Genomic DNA, 12,095 nt, shown 5'->3' with positions numbered 1-12,095 from the left:
ACGGGATGCAAAATAAAGCTCTTTTTTTTTTTTTTTTTTTTTTTTTAAAAGTATCTGGCCCCATTATCACTGCGACAGACTGAAAAGAAACACGCTCATTTTTAAGATGCCTAGAGAAATAAACAGTAGGGATGGTGCATCATTAACCACATTTAATGTGTCATTTAAATTCTGTGGTGCAGACTTATCAGGTAAAAGGTGAACAGAAAAGGAAAGCCATTTTTAACCACTGCACACACATGCATATATTTAAAGATTAAGAGAAAAATGGACTAGTTATTCACCATCCTATTTTTAACACAAGCAAGTCTTTGTACTCAGTATAAATGTTATATGCAGAGCTGGGCCATAAATACACAGACATTTGAAACCAATCTTGGCCTTTTGCGGTGTAATAAAGTCTTTTCAGGCAGCATTATCCCCCCGCCAATAACCATGAATACAAATAAGTTCACAAAACACAGAAAGATAGACACGGGAAAAATGAAAATATACAAGAAGCCTCTGAGGGATGAATGTGTCAGAAGCTGGAGACAAACACACATATCGAGATATTATTACTAAATGTGCACAGATGGTGGGCCACTGGATGCACTTCCAGGCCGGCAACCACACAGCGCCATGCAATCCTGTTACACAGCAAATAAGGCCAATGTCATTTAATCCTATAATGGGATGCGTCTATTTCATTCAATGACAAGGTCGTGCAACGAGCGAGATATAAAGACATCAAAGAAACCTGGAGAAAACAAATTCCTGCCAAATTCTGATCGTGTACATGTAGAGGTCGGCATGGAGCTACTTTCATCGGGCTCCCTTATTCACAAGGGTGAGGGGGGGCACGACAACAGGTAGAGTCACATGTTTGATTTGGCAGATTTTTAAGCCAGATGCCCTTCTTGATGCAATTCCAAAGGGACTTGTGTCTCTTCCACATCTTTATCACACAGTCAGTTCTATTTATGTCCGCCATTAAAGCGCAGGTAGCTGCCACAGTATTCTCCTGAACGATAAGTGTCGCCACTCAGACAATACTGCCACACCAGTGCTGATATAACGGATGGACATGGTTTTCAGCGTGCGCTACCATGAGACAGGGTTAAGCTGTGAGCATAAAAGATGCTCAAATGACAGGAAGAACTACAGAGATCGAGAACATTTTGGAGAGCAAAGTTGAAACACAGCTGACTGATGACACAGATGGACCAGGATCAAGTACTCGATTTGTCTGTGTGCGCCAAGCTGTGCTGTGGCATGCCTTCGACTAATCAGCTCTGCGTCTCTGCCACCTGCACTGAGCTCTCATGAAGCAGAGGGGCATTTGAGGACTTGAAATGAAGATTTGTGTTTTCCTTTTCAGCATTTTAGGTTTCAATTTTCATATATACTAAATCACGATTGGCAAGTGCTGCAGCTAGATAGAGATCAAATCTGCTCAAAAGAAATAAAGTAAACAACAGAAAACCTCAAATCTGTGGTGGAGTTGCACTGGGTTACATGCTGTCCATTCACTTGGACACAAAGACAAAGTCCCGACTATGGTTGCCTTGCTCTTTTATAGAAGCCTAACCTATACAGTTTGGCCTATTAACCGTGATGAAATACTTCCTGCGAGAACGTTAGAGTCACAATAGGTGCTGGTAATCCTGAGATTCAATAGGCAGCCTTTACACTCGTTCTCCATCTATGCCAGGACTGTGAATCCTCCTCCCCAACACCAACACTCTGGCAGCAACTCTGAGCCCACAACATATTTCCCCTAAGGGAAACACAAGGATAAAAATCTTAATCTCAAACCACTTGCCAAAAGTTTTCACTTCATTGTATAATCCTCCCTAACAGTACAGATTAAACCAAACACAATAAGAACACGGCTCACTCGTCCTTACTCTAGAAGAACCAGAGAAAAATGCCACAGCTGTCCAGATTGAATAGAATAGAATAGAATTCAACTTTATTGTCATTGCACATGCACAGGTACAGGGCAATGAAATGCAGTTTGCATCCATCCAGAAGTGCTTTAGTGATATAGATATATTACAATATATATTAGCAATAATATAGATATGTGAGTATATTACAGAAATGGGTCTATTATGGTATGTTATAATGTACACGGTATGAAGTATGTTGTGAATATTCTATAACTATAAGTATGTACAGGCTGTAGTGAGTACAAGCTATGTACAGGATATGAACAGGATATAAATATGAAAAACTATACAGAATATGAAATAAATAACTTTACAGAATCTGGGATATACAGCTATACAGAAATGGGAACTATGCAAGTTGTAAACAGTTGTAGGATAAAAATTATCGAATGTACAGAATGATTATTTACACAGAGCTATACAGTAGTGCAGTTAAGATAAGTGAGGGTGTAGATAGTTTCTACAGAGGCTATATAAAGTGCTAGTGGTTGTGAGTGGTGGTTCTGTAGCTGCATGATAGCAGCAGATGATCAGTCTGTAATTATCAGATCAAGCCTCGTAATGCCGGTGAACCTCCGAGGACCTGTTGTGTAATGATGATGCTGCAGTCACACGTGAGGCCTGTGACATTCAGTGGAGGTCTGCTTCGTCGATTTTATATTTGACAGGCCGGCAGCCTGCAAGTCTTGAAATCTTGTTTGATTACATGCAAATGCAGAGCTATGGCTGGTCACACCAGAGCAACACTTACCCTTTGTGCAGCAACAATTAGAGCATTCATTCATGCCTATCACATACATCCAAGTATATGGAAATTTTATTTATGATATACCACACACACACACACACACACACACACACACACACTGAATAATCAGCCTCATTCCACTGATTGATTAACCAGACTGAGAAATATAATAAACTTAGTAGGAAAATTGGCCAATCAAGGGAATACAAGTGGCTGAATGGTCTACAACAGGGGTCACCAACACGGTGCCCGCGGGCACCAGGTCGCCCGCAAGGACCACATGAGTCGCCCGCGGGCCTGTTCTAAAAATAGCTCACCATAACAACTTACCAGTAAGCTGCATCTATTTTTATTTTTTCTTGCTATTTTTTTTTTATCACAATTGCATTGGCGTTAATTTGTTAGAGATAATATATTAAAAAAATGTTTATTATTAAATATTAGATCATGATCTAATATTTAGTGCTAGCTGGTCTCCACGGAAACAGTTGCCGTGAAGACCAGCAAAGGCAAAGGTGAGGAGATGAGGAAAACATGGCGGAAAAAAGGAAGAAAACATAATTTTCACAGTGAATGGGAGGAAGAGTTTTTTTTTACCACTGTGAAAGATTCATGCGTGTGTCTCATTTGCGGGGCAACTGTGGCAACGGCAAAGCGGCACAACGTGGAGAGACATTTCCGAACGTGTCACACAAGCTACCATGCTAACTACCCAAAGGGCAGCACACTGCGAGCGGAAAAGGCCCGCGAATTAAAGGCAGGTTTGAGCAAACAGCAGTCTTTTTTCACGAGACCGGTGAAAAACTCTCAAAAAGCAACCGAAGCCTCATTTAGAGCTACACATTTCATGATTAAGAAAAAGAAGGCATTTTTAGACGGGGAGTATTTCAAAGAAGCAATGATGATAATTGCAAAAACTGTGCTTAAAGACGAGAAATATGGAAACGATGTAATCTCCACTCTCTCTGATGTCCAGCTGGGGGCAACTACAATTGTTAGAAGAGTGTCGGCTATGTCCGGGAACTTGGCCGATCAGTTGGATCAGGATCTGGCAAAGTGCAGTTGGTTTAGCATCCAGTGTGACGAGTCCGTCGACAGCAGCAGTACAGCACAGCTGATGGTCTTTATCCGGATGGTATTTGATGGTTTCTCCACAAAAGAAGAACGTCTGACACTACTGCCGCTAAAGACAACAACGAAGGGAGTTGACATCTATAACGCGGTGAAGGAGTTTTTCGCGAAGAAAAAGGTACCGTTGGAAAAGCTGGTATCAGTGACTACCGACGGGGCTCCTGCTATGATCGGCCGACATACGGGATTCATCGCTCACTGTAAAGGTGACACAGAGTTCCCAAACTTCATGCATTACCACTGCATCATTCACCAGCAGGCGTTATGCCCAAACGTGATCGGCTTCGAGCACGTCATGACTCCCGTCGTGAAGATCATAAACAGCATCCGCTCCAGAGCTAAACAGCACAGAACATTCAAGGTGCTATTGGAGGAGCTGTCAGCTGAATATGGTGACCTGCTACTACATACGGAAATCCGATGGCTCAGCAGGGGACGGATTTTGCTTCGTTTTTTGTCACTTTTGGGTGAAATCAAGGAGTTCATGCAATCCAAAGGGGAAGACACATCTCTGCTGGAGGACACTGAGTGGACACTTGACCTTGCGTTTTTAACAGACATTACTGGGAAACTGAACCATTTGAACTGTGAGCTGCAAGGCAAAGGTAAGACTGTTGCTGACATGATAAGTGCTTTAAATGGATTTAAAGCCCAGATGAACATTTTCTCTGTGCATTTACAGAGAAAAAAGGTGCTGCACTTTCCCTCTGTGCAGATGGTGCTGAAAGACAATGCTTCTGCATCTGAGACTTTTGACAAAGTTGCAGAAAAGTACACTCAAGTCATAAACCGACTTGGTCAAGAGTTTGAGAACAGTTCTCAGTGGCAACATTACAGTGTCATGTCAAAGTTTAATTTAATTATTGAAAAACAAATGTGTTTGTTAAGTGTAACATGTGACAATTTGCTTTAAAATGCTGCCAATTTGGTGAAAAGTTCTGTAAAATTTGAAAGTTGATTTTTTGTATGTTACATACATACAAAAATAATGTATGTAACAGTGCATGATTTGTTAAAATTTGTTAGTGGTAAGTGAAAATGTTGTAGAAGTGATCACTTCAAAATGTAAATACTTGCAGAGATATATAGAAATAAAGCGTTGCATATTGATATTTATGTTTCCTACCTTGTTTCCTAATTGCATTCTTTATAATTATGGTGAAAAATAATTAACATAATTAGTGTCCGTACATAGATGAATATCATTAATTATTAATGATAACACATAATTAAGTTAAACTGAGGAAATTTGTTATTTGAGAAGTGTGTGTCAAACTGGTAGCCCTTCACATTAATCGGTACCCAAGAAGTAGCTCTCACTTTCAAAAAGGTTGGTGACCCCTGGTCTACAAGCAGCGCGTGCAGAGTGTGTTGTCTGAGACTAAATAAAGCCTGTTGTTGCCAGGTTGATCACATTTGTCCCATTAGCTGCAGGAGTAGCTGCACTGAGAAAAGAAGGAGGGAGTGTGTGCACTGAGGCAATAGTCAGACCTTATGGGTTTTTCATGGAGAGTCTAGAAACTTAAATAAACATTATTCTAACAGAAGAATATGCTGAATGCCCCAGCTATATCCCCTGCCTCAGCATATGCATTTTAACTATGTAAAATTATTCAATAATTTTGTGCTAGCCAGAAGAAAAGTTTGCCTCATAGACAGGTGTGCCTTCGTTGCAAATTAGATGACAACTTCAGGGATTTAAGGCAGCACAGTGAAACAGAAGCTATGGCCAAACAGCTTAAGGTATGTGATGCTTGCAAATGTGAGCCAAGGAATGACTTGAACTATTTAGTCCATTTTTGTGGACCAGAAATAATCAAAGAATAATCTGCTCACGGTGTGAAAAAGCAGGCACACTTCTCTGTTTGCCTTGCCTTAAAAGCTCTGGAGCTTGTTGACGTAAGCTACTTCCATCACAGACTGGACTGTTCACAGAACCCCGAAGACCCTTAACGCAGCCCAGACTTCAGGCCCCCTTCACTCCTTAAACACTCGGCTCACACAGGAGAGCCTCTCAGTTTCCCTGCCAGGCAACAACATTTGTTTGTCCTCCGTGCAGTCACAACCGCCCAACAGAGTGAACACACCCCGGACGACACGGCGGTCCTCTGAAGCGGGGGTGGGGAGCTGCGGGGCCTTGAACGCAACTCAATCACCTCTCTGTGCGAGCTGCACAAAAGGGGCCAGTGAGAGTGAAAACACAAGAGAAAAACAGACGAAACTAACCAGATGCTCGGGTGTAGCCGACCTGCGGCAGGTGATGTGCTCTCTGGTTACCTGCTTCTCAGGGAAACCAAATCTTAATGAGAACACGCCTAAATGTGAATAGCTGAGCGGGTTAATATCTTCGCCCGGCAGCAATGGTAGGAGGTAACAGCCAGATAAGCTGCTGAACTCAGTTAAACCCTGTTCGCTCTGGTTTTTATTACACTTTTATAGAAATAACACAATAGGATAATCATCACTGGCTATTACTTTACGGCATTCTATGAATTCGGTTTCACTTTTGACATTTTTATGAGGAAAGGGGATATTTTTATTACATTCTCTGCAGACCTGGGTAGTTTATTGCAGTGTTAGTTTCAAATGCAGAAAGAGATATGAAAAAAAAGAAAGATTTAAGGCAGATTTAAGCGGGGAAATTAATGAAAAAGCACTTTCTCACGTTGTTATTTTTATATCTCACGCAAAAGTTAACAACCACAGGCTGACTTGACTCCAGACTCCTTTCTTGGTGGTCGACACAACTTCCCAGTATTCTGGCCGGCTTAATATTCACAACTGAATGACCCATTCTTGACAGTTCACTGACTCCTTTCAGCTCCTGAAGGCACCAATGAGAGGAAAGTCATCACAGACACAAATTGAGTCCAGTATTGTCGTGGCCTAAGTGGCAAACTACCAAATGGAAATGCTTAGCACTCTCGGGGGATTAACTCATACACACATTCTTCAGGGGCTTGAGGCGCAACTCCATGAACAGTGACCGCACTGTGACGTGATCAGTCGAGATCCCGACCCCTCCCAAACATCTAGCCAATAAAAGCCCTTTGTTCCTCTGAGAAATCTCTGAATAAATACTGAAAAATGTTAAGAGGTAACGAGTGTGACTGGAGCTTCCCTTCAGGGCAAGCAAACTGTTATTCAGGCCAAAAGAGGGCAACTTTTTTGTAATGCTTCTTGTGAGTCTCCACAGAAGAAACATTCAATATTAAATCCAGCTTGGACATGATGTTCGTTGATCTCAGTGAATACATTTTTAATGAAATCTGGTGTAGGCCATGACCCAGACGACTAGATTTAATTATATCACCCTGTAGCCATTCACAATAAAATGTGTGACCCTTAAATTCTGTGCCAAGAAGAACAAAGTACCGTTTTCTTTCTTTCTTTTTTTCCAGGATCGTCACATTGTACCCATTTATATCCAAGATATATCCTCTGGTTTCCTCCCCACAGTCCAAAGACATGTTTGTTACTTTAAATGCTGATTCTAAATTGGCTGTAGGAATGCCACAAACTGCTAACCGACCTGACCAGGGTGCACCCAACCTCTTGCCCACTAGCCGTGTTAAATGTGCAAAATTTCTTCAATCTGATTAAAATTCATATTAGAGCTTCACTCTTTACACGGATCCTACATGAGGCTAGCCGATGAAGAGCATACACATGAACCATTTGAACAAAAAACAAAACAAAAAGGAATTTTCGCATGCACACAATTGTCTAACTTTCCAGAAATAGTCGAAGTAGTAATGGCTCTGATTTCCAATAAAAGGTTTGTCAGATACAGACCAGTTTTGTTTCGCTCCATCTCTACCACTAGCTTCAACAAAGGCAGGATCTTCTAATTGGTGGGTTTGCATGAAGCATTTTAATCATTGAGGCTTTTAATCCTTGCAAACATGGCTACCTTTACCTAAATACCTGAACTCGATAAGCAGAAAACTTCCAATGTGTGGTGGGCATGATGTATTTAAAACTAACTACCTTTACACAATCTAAATATGTAATCAGTTTTTCACGGCATGCACCCAAAACATTTTCGCAGCAAGTGGTGCACCAGCATAACAAAGAAACATTAAGCGCGCAAAGTTTCTGAAAACAAGGCAGTAATTGCACTGAAAGCATCCACCTTCCTGTAGCCCTGTGGAGCTGTTCACACCTAGTTCAAACATGCTTTTCTGATGAAAGGATTAATGGGTGAATGGGAAATTAAGAATAAATGACAGAGCGAGTCACAATCAGGTTTGTATTTTTGTTATTCAAACAGTTTAAAGAAAAAAAGGGGTATGCGTTTCATATTTTTAATCATGTTTCAGGAAAGCTACGTGTGTTCCCCCCTCCCACAAGTTCTTTCTAGATGCTTCCTTCTTCAACAACTTAAAATAATGTTGAAGCAATCCATCTTTTATGCAACACACGTATCAGCTAATTAAGTGAGCTCAGTTTTAATTTCAGCGCTACATCACACTTTTGGATCTTAAGCTGCTGCCATGCCATCTAACTAATATCACTGTATGCTAAGACCATGATAACGCCTCAATGAGCGACTCTGAGACAAAACTGCCTACAATACATCACAATATTTGCATAATTAAAGACAAAAAACAAAGCAAAAAGCAAGAGTGATGCATTAACTCACTGCAGTGTGGTCTGTGCATATTTATTATAATTTGCATTCAGTTTCAAGAATGTGTGAAATTAAATGTGCGATTTGTCTTTTTTCCCCCTTAAATTTCTTTTTCACTGCAGCCTCGGTTCAGTTTACCATCAATCATTTGATAAGCACCACGAGGAGGAGTCATAAAGCGGTGACTCTACTAAGACAAACTATCAGGGGAAACTGTTTAGAGCCGCTGCTGCACGTTTTATTAAAAGATCGACATTTTCACCCGATAATTGCATCTCGAGAGCAAACAGCGAGATATGACTTTATCAATGTTTTGTCCCAACCCCATACTTACTGGCATACTTTCTAAGGAAAAACACAAGTCTCTGGACTGACTCTGAATAGCAGGACGCCACAGTGGTTCTCGAGCTGCATGGAAGAGGCAAACAATGCAGTCATTGTCAGCTGTGTGCATCCACATAGTTTCTGCTTGCCATAACACGGCAAGATAACATACGTCAGCCGGATCGCTGCTAGTTTGAAGGCTTGAAATGGGCTCCATTGAGACAGTCGGCAGCATGTAGAAAATGTAAGAGTATATATTTCCTTCAAGGTCAGCAAAGTCACAAATGGCAATCATCCATCACTTGGTGTCTGGGATGCTCTGATCCCTGGAATGAGGGGCTTTTTATAAGCCTGGCAAGCAGTTTCAATCAGTGCAGCATTTTTGCAGCTTTTGTTTAACCATGAAAAAGCACGAGATAAGTGATTAGATTACAAATGAAATTATTAGTAATTTGAGCAAAATGTTGACGTAATAACTAATTAATTGAGCTAATTACACCATTGAAGAATGTTTTAATGAGGTTGCCATAAGACACCTCAGAGCTGAGCTGTTAAATAAATAGTTTATTTACATTGTTTTAACTGTAACTATTGATTGGTGATGGGCTTCTGCAGCTAATGCAGGGCTAGGAAGCTTTTTTTGGGCAGCGTGCAGGGGGGGGTGTCTCTGACTTGAAAAAGCCCCAGCAATGCGAGAAGAACGCACATGTTAACTCTGCACCCCACAAAGCAGGGCATCCGATTTGTTCAACTACAATTGCTTAATTCAATGATGAATGAAGGAACTTCCCAACAAGCCGGCCTCTCTTTTGTCTGACCCTGTGTGCACAGAACAAACTCAGGCATCCCAGCAGACCTAATGTTTTGACTCTGGAGCATGGGAGACACACAGCCGCTGCTCACAGTATACAGAAAACTAAATAAGTTACACGGGTGAGACCTCGGAAAAACAAGTGATGTGTCTGTTTGGCTCTTGACTTTATTGGTACACACACCAATCGGATGGATCATATGATCATAGGTGGAGCCAAAAAGATAGCGTTTCAACACATCCTTAACGTCTTACGGCCGTGTTATCGGTCTGAGTTGTGGGTCAGAGTTTGCCAAATCACCTGTTTGTGCCAAGCTTTTCAGCTCAATCAGTTTCCATAGTGCTAATATTTGCTAACACCGAGAGAAGGGAACAAGAACCACTACCCAAGGACTGTCTGGTTTCTTCATGTGCTGCGAGATGGCTGGTAATGAGAAGGGAAAAAAGCAATGAAAACAAAGCTGTAGGGAAGAGTGCAAACAAACAAGCAAGTAATCTTTGGTTAATAAAAGATAAGCCAACATCAAGATGCCCAGTTCACAGGTATTGTCCGCTGATAAGCACAGGAAAGGCAGCAGGTGCACTTTGCACGCATGCATTCACGCACGCTCTTTAGTAGATCATTAAAAGGCAGCCACACTATCCAGGCCTAGGTGCTACAGGCCTTTTCTTTCTTTTGATGGATGGAAAAAGAAATGAAGTTACTGCTGTACAAGCGGTGCATTCCCAGCTGCTTAACCTGGAAACAACTGAATTACGACTAGAATAATCCCCCCACCCCACCCTTTATTTGTGCAGACATTTTTTAAAATCTGTGTCTATTTCACCGCCTGTATTCTCATCACAATAACTGTTAAAGACAAAAGCACACCCTGGCTTCTGTAGCCCTGCCTGGGCATGCCGATATGGCCGGTGATTAAGTCGCACCTGCCTCTACACACCCTGAAACAGGAAGCTCACGCTAGGGAGTGTGCCGATTGGGAGTTTAACGATGAAACACGATGTGTAAATCACGCATCGACGGTGGTCAGATTGGAGCCACTGTAGAGCAGGAGAGGTGGACCGCCCTGCAGCAAATGCCCACCGGTGACGTTGCACAAGAAGAGGGCAGATGCACTTTCGGGTCTTGCATAGTTTCTGCACAAAAGTAGGCCCAGACCTACTGAGCGTGTGTGTGTTTTCCCCCCACTTTAAGCCCGTGATCACACCACATAAAATTTTTAAATCTACCAACGAAACAGGGACAGGGTGAAGAGGATCTGCAATGCGCAGCCAACCAAGCCACTCGATCCTGGTGCGAACACAACGTTGCCAAACCCCAAGTATTAAACCCACTAATGGAAAAATAAACCTGCGTGGTTTTAACAGCATGGCCATAAAACAGACACACACACACAAAAAAAAACTGGGTGGGTTGGGGGTAAAGAAACATATCACCACTAGCCCTAATCCAGATGTACTCAAACGTATTTAAAAACAAGATTAGTACAGGGAGTGCCAGCCACGGGCAATATTACAAAGCATGCAGCGGCTGAAGCGGATTTTTAATCCTAATAATACAAAACACAAAGATAAAAAAAAGGAGTTTAAAGAAGTGACTAGATGCCAAAAATAGAATCGATGCGGATGACAGAAGGGGGTCATTCACAGCCTCGATATTATCTCATAAAGCGGCACACTTCTTGCACTAAGGAGGCAATGTTAAGCAGGACAGGGAATAAGTGCAGTTGGACCATAATGGCTAATTTCCCTCTGCTTCAGGCTGCACTGGACAAAGCATCGCGGGATGCACTTGTCCACCGGCGGGATACTTCGCCACATCCATCCGCTGCGGCTCCGGGGCTGGCAATCCCGGAGCAGGTTACTGGACACGCATCCCCCCCTCAGGACCGCACAGCCCCTGTCTGCTAACCGCTCTTTGTAACCTTCAGCGTCCTGGAGCGACTAAGTGGCTTCAGACAGCCGCAAACAAACAATAAAATGAAATAAAAGACTGTCTGCCTCTGACACTCACGAGACACAACGGGATCTAAATCCCAGCTTAGTTACCTTTAGCTGCCTCCACCGCACATAATAGTCCGAGGACCAGTCCGACTGCGGATGCAAATTGCTTGTTCCCTCGGAACCGCATCCCGACTTCGAGTTCAACCGCGGCGAAGTTAAAAACAGCCGTCTTCTTCTTCCTCTTCCCTTCGTCAGTCAGGCGGAGTGTTTGTCTCACATGAAAAATTAAATCCAGGAGATGAGTGTGTCGGTTACCACGGTAGCTCTAAGATGGCCGTCGTCGTCGCCACCGCCGCTCTGCTATCCTCTTCAATCACCGCTTCTCTCGCAGTTTTGCAGCTCGAGGCGTTCAGGGACTGTCGGAAAGAATTCCCAGACCTGTCCGGATGTACCAAAATACACACAGACCTAAATCTTACTCATGGGTGTGCGCCCGATGACACCGTTTGTGTATTAAGCAACCACCTAGTCACAGTGTAAATACAAAAAGGAGGCGTGTATTGAGATTGT

At 42.5% G+C, this 12,095-nt stretch overlaps 1 protein-coding gene across 4 annotated transcripts in view; it reads right to left on the bottom strand.

Moving 5' to 3' along the window:
- clstn1 (calsyntenin 1) overlaps positions 1–11,880 on the bottom strand; it is a 37,992-nt gene extending 26,112 nt beyond the window's left edge. For all 4 annotated transcript variants that reach the window (XM_085344511.1, XM_085344513.1, XM_085344512.1 and 1 more), the window contains exon 1: positions 11,631–11,880. In XM_085344511.1, coding sequence (XP_085200637.1) covers positions 11,631–11,712 — 82 coding nt within the window. In that variant the 5' untranslated portion in view covers positions 11,713–11,880. The remainder of the gene's footprint in view (positions 1–11,630) is intronic.
- Positions 11,881–12,095: the final 215 nt, after the last annotated feature.

This window comes from Diplotaxodon limnothrissa, linkage group LG20 (genome assembly GCF_057381915.1).
Source record: "Diplotaxodon limnothrissa isolate DT_005_m linkage group LG20, D_limnothrissa_male_GT1.1, whole genome shotgun sequence".
Classification (NCBI taxonomy): Eukaryota; Metazoa; Chordata; class Actinopteri; order Cichliformes; family Cichlidae; genus Diplotaxodon; species Diplotaxodon limnothrissa.
The sequence above is the reverse complement of the archived record's forward strand: the minus strand, read 5'-3'. Positions and strand labels throughout refer to the sequence as shown.